The sequence below is a fragment of the Engraulis encrasicolus genome, chromosome 1, assembly GCF_034702125.1.
Source record: "Engraulis encrasicolus isolate BLACKSEA-1 chromosome 1, IST_EnEncr_1.0, whole genome shotgun sequence".
NCBI lineage: Eukaryota > Metazoa > Chordata > Actinopteri > Clupeiformes > Engraulidae > Engraulis > Engraulis encrasicolus.
This window is the reverse complement of record NC_085857.1, coordinates 34,397,985-34,402,984: the sequence shown is the minus strand read 5'-3', so window position 1 is coordinate 34,402,984 and position 5,000 is coordinate 34,397,985. Positions and strand designations below refer to the sequence as shown.

General features: G+C 42.2%; 1 protein-coding gene across 1 annotated transcript in view; it reads right to left on the bottom strand.

Annotated features, from left to right (window-relative positions):
• Window positions 1-5,000, bottom strand: part of LOC134457104 (girdin-like) — a 69,508-nt gene that overhangs the window by 52,183 nt on the left and 12,325 nt on the right. Inside the window, exon 4 of the mRNA XM_063208911.1 lies at window positions 1,441-1,510. Coding sequence (XP_063064981.1) covers window positions 1,441-1,510 — 70 coding nt within the window. The remainder of the gene's footprint in view (window positions 1-1,440; window positions 1,511-5,000) is intronic.

Below are 5,000 nucleotides of genomic sequence, written 5' to 3'. Positions count from 1 at the left end.
CTTTGCAAAAAATGAGAAAATGCCGCAAAATCTTTGCAAAAAATGAGAAAATGCCGCCACAAAATCAGGCATTTTGACCGCAAAAATCACAAAATCCCAGTGCAAAATCCTGGAGGGACTGACAATTCAATGTTTCCTCCCAGCCCATGATACAGGGGTGATAGTGAAAAAAAATCCTGAGCCTGAACTTTTTCCCCTGCTCTAACGACGACGACAAGATACTGCATAGTGACGTAACGTAGGCCTATTTTGACACATTATTAAAACATTTAATAGCCTGTGTATGACCATTATTCAAGCCTGATAGTAGAAGAAAACCCTAAACCTGTAACACTTTCTGAGATAACAGGGCTTTTTCTGAACGGGGAAATAGGGGTGCTCCACCCTCATACCTCCACAGGTGCACCCTCATACTTTTATTTTTATATATATATATTTGAGCGCCCCTAGTAAATATCTCATTCATGGGGTAACACCCCCCTTCACAGCCCCGCAACCTGCTATGATGCTCCCTCATGCCAAAAAATCCTAGAAAAAGCCCTAGATAAGAATAACCTAATGGCTAATTATTATCAATTTTTATTTTCGCAAACTCTGTCAAGCCTGAAATCCAACGCAGTCTCACCCCAAGTAGTCAATTCCCGACTACCTTGGACCAGACTGCAATTTTTGACGTCTTGGGTATTCCTTCCACGTCACATTTTGACTATGTGGCCTAACCCTAAACCTATTCCTAAACCTAACCTCAATGACGTTATGCTGCCACAAGGGGGCGCCTTTGAGGACATAGTCAAAATGTGACGTGGAAGGAATACCCAAGACGTCAAAAATTGCAGTCTGGTCAAAGGTACTCAGATATTGACTACTTGGGGTGAGACTGTGTAGTGAAATCAGGCATGGAGCCTGAATACTATCACCCCTGCATGATAGTTAAGGTGGTCAGCTTCACATCAAACACGTCTCCCCGCTAGACTACTGTAAGCCCTGAGAAGATGAGGATTTTGTGTTGGGAATTTCTTATACCGCTTTTCAAAGGTCTTATCTTTTTTTAATGTACGGGATCGAATTTGTTTCTTTTATCTCTTTGGCCCTCTGTAGTTCTACCTCTCTCACACACACATTCTCTCTCTCAGACCCTTGGTATTTTACACATATCAGTAACTTTTTCCTTTATTTTCTTTGCTCTGGGTAATCAGAAATGGATTTCTACAATACATACATAGCACAGTCATGGGAAACTACTGCAAAATACTGTACATGTGCATGCATGTACACACACACACACACACACACACACACACACACACACACACACACACACACACACACACACACACACACACACACACACACACACACACACACCCACACACACGCACACACACACTGTTGAAGTCCATAGGCAATTGGTAAATCAATCTGAACATGCACGTTACATACCGCAGAACGGGTTTTTCCCCAGCACCAGCGCATTGGGGAGAGGCATCATGATCAGCTCCTGCAGCGTGTCCTACAAAACACATCAACAACACCAAACACACAGTTAACCCTTTCATGCACAATCTCGATTACAGTTTTTTTTTATTTGCTTGTAACACAAACATTTCACAACTACAGTGTTTTCCACAAAACTCTGCACACAAATTAAATTACTGCTCACACAAAATGGCAAACAGGTTTCCACTCCACCCCAATGTAGCAAAGCTTTCAATACCTTTAAGGATGCCCTGTGTAATATTTCAAGTAGTTCATTTCCAGAATTCAGGCTGAACATTCACAATTGTAACCTTTTTCATAAACATTTACCACCACCATCAAATTCTAAGTATCTACACAGTCTCACCCCAAGTAGTCAATTTTTGACTACTCAATTTTTGACACCCCAAGACTGCAATTTTTGACGTCTTGAGTATTCCTTCCACGTCACATTTTGACTATGTCCTCAAAGGCGCCCCCTTGTGGCAGCATAACGTCATTGAGGTTAGGTTTAGGAATAGGTTTAGGGTTAGGCCACATAGTCAAAATGTGACATGGAAAGAATACCCAAGACGTCAAAAATTGCCGTCTGGTCTAAGGTAGTCAGAAATTGACTACTTGGGGTGAGACTGCGTTGTAAGTATTCATTATGACTGGAAAAAATGCACTTTCCATACATGAAAAGATGGATCTTCTCCGTGTCCGCCATTTTGAATGTCCAGAAATAAACATTTATACCTGCAAGACTTAATGTACTTTGGTGATACTAGAATATAATTTGGCAACAGGCAGCACAGTTTCAATGAGCAGCATAATTGCAGTACCTACTCTGTCCACCATCCTACACAGTGCACCTTTACAGTAAAAAGTCACCGTAAAAGTAAACACATTTCACCTTAATTACATAAAACATCTTTAAAACATCTCAGGAGACTAATTCATACTTTGCCATTAGCAGAATGAGAATGAACAAGTTGCAATGTGTTACTAATTAATACATGGTTGTAGTTCCTTTCCATTCATGGGATGGCTGTGCATTGTATGCAGTAAAGGCATTTTTTAACATCCTTTGTGTATGTATAGCAATGTGATCTACTGCATAGATCTGTTATTCAAACAACATTCTTTGTGTGTATTTGTTCCACTGGGTATTTCAATTGCGCTTTTTCCCCCAGTTGTGAGCACCAATGTAGCAAAAGGGGACCAATTGCTGTGCTTATTAGCTCAATAGCCTGGACAGGAAGGAATTATCCCTCTCCCAAAGGACCAGGCTGCTTTGATGCTGCGCTATTTACTCTGCCCTGTTGCCTGCCCAAAGAGGGTCAACTTCTCCACAGAAAGCTGATGGACAGACTTACAGAAATGCATGCAAAAACAGGAACTAGATGGGACAACAGTATAGTTTCAGATGTACCGTTTATGATAAGAGAGTGTCCCGCATATATACTGTAACACTTTCAAAACATGCTATTTACTCTGTCCTGTTGCCTGCTCAATGAGGGTCGACTTTTCCAATACGACCAGATGGACAGATTTCCAGTCAGGGATGAAAAGGGGAGAAATTACAAGAGACTGGTAACAGAGACTGAAGTGCTGTGCGAAATGCGAAATGCCAAACTCAATTTGTTTGGCAATGACAAATTGCATTGCAAAAAAATTATCAAGTAAACAATCACACAAAACAATAAAAAATGTCCTTTCATGGTATAGAGACAGAAACGTAATTTCAATTTCCTTGTATGACCTGTTCATATAAAGAAGCATATGAAGACTTGAATTAACTTGAAAACAAATAGCTACCATTATCATTTGCACTAACTCTGCTTGGATTGTACAGTGTTTGGCTAAGTGAATTTGAATAAAATAGTCTGCTAAATGTTATATAATGCCACCAACAGAGTGCATTAGCTAGCACACTTTGACAGAAACTATGCCTTTGGGAAGACATCAGACTTTGAGTTGAATTGTTCTGGATAATACCTATACAGTACTATAGTAAACAAAGGGACATTTTGTGGTCAGGAGTTTGTACGTAATTGCCAAGGTCCATTTATTCTTTTTTCTCCTCCAGCTACTTGTACTGTAAAGTACAACCGCAAGCTCGACTTGGTGCTGCAATCAATGGCCAGCTTGAGCCACGAGGAGGGTGGAATCAAGGCTTGACCAGTGATGTCAAAGATCTGTGCAAGACATTTCGATGGATTAGTCTATCCCATCTGAGGCGGTGTGTGTGAGCGCCTGTGCGGGCGTGTGTGCATGCGTGTGTGCGAGTGCATGTGTGAGCACACAGAGTGGGGGTGGTGTGCGGATATTCAAAACCAAAAGTATTTACCACCCACAGACTAAAAAAAATAATCCGTATGCATCAATGAGCTCACAATTCCCAAACCATTTTTAATCTGCAGCTCTATGGGTGTGTAACTGTGGTGCGGTGGCATTGACCGCTGTGACACTTTTTGTCCATAAATGAGACTCTGGAGGGTTCATGGTCTGGGAGAGGGAGGACCTAATTGACTTCTCACTGCAGACGAGTCGAGACGACAGCGAGGCCACTGACATCTCTGTCCGTCTATCTGAGGGGAACTCATCATTGAGATTCTGCTGGCCTTGCATATCCTCTTCTCCCTCCGTGCGCCCCTCTCTCTCTCTCTCTCTCTCTCTCTCTCTCTCTCTCTCTCTCTCTCTCTCTGTTAACCTTGCTCTCTTTCTCTCTTCCTCTCAGTCTCTCTTTCTTTCTCTCTCATTTCCTCTCTTTCTCTTGTCTTCTTTCACTTTCTTTCTCTGCCACACCCTCCATCTTCATGTCTGTCTGTCTGTCAGTCTGTCTGTCTGCCTCTCTCCCTCTCTCTCTCTCTCTCTCTCTCTCTCTCTCTCTCTCTCTCTCTCTCTCTCTCTCTCTCTCTCTCTCACACACTCTCCATTTCTTTGCCTCTTCTTTACTCCACATTCCTCCCTTCCTCCACGTCTCTCTCTTTCCACTTCTTTATCCCTCTCTCCGCCCACTGACTTTCACATCCTACGCAAACAGGAGAGGGTAGACCAATAGTGCTTGTCTCAGTCCAGCAGACCAGTCCTAGCCCTGTGGGAATATGTGCAGACTGGAAAGCAAGCAAGAAAAGTGCCCATTTTCACATGATGCCTTTAAAAAAAAACAAGGAGTCACTTCCGAACATCAGCCGCCCTGCTCTGGCCTCCACCACATCTCATCTGAACACAGAACACCACATTATTCATGAAAACCTAGCTGCTTGAGGACACAGACAAACCTTGTCTGGTAAACATAAATCGACATCGTAATAAAGAGTACAGAGAAAGCAGACTGCTCAAGGCTAAATGAACTTCTGTTTCGGTTTACTGTAGGTGACAATTATTATTATTGTCCTGACGAAAAAGCACCAAAAAGGTATTTGAAGATGCTGGCAAAAAATGTCAGCAGCAAGAGGTAAACAACATGACAGCAACTTGTCAGCTGAGTAGAGTAGAGTATCGTGTATTATGAAAAACATTTTCTTTTCATTCGAAGG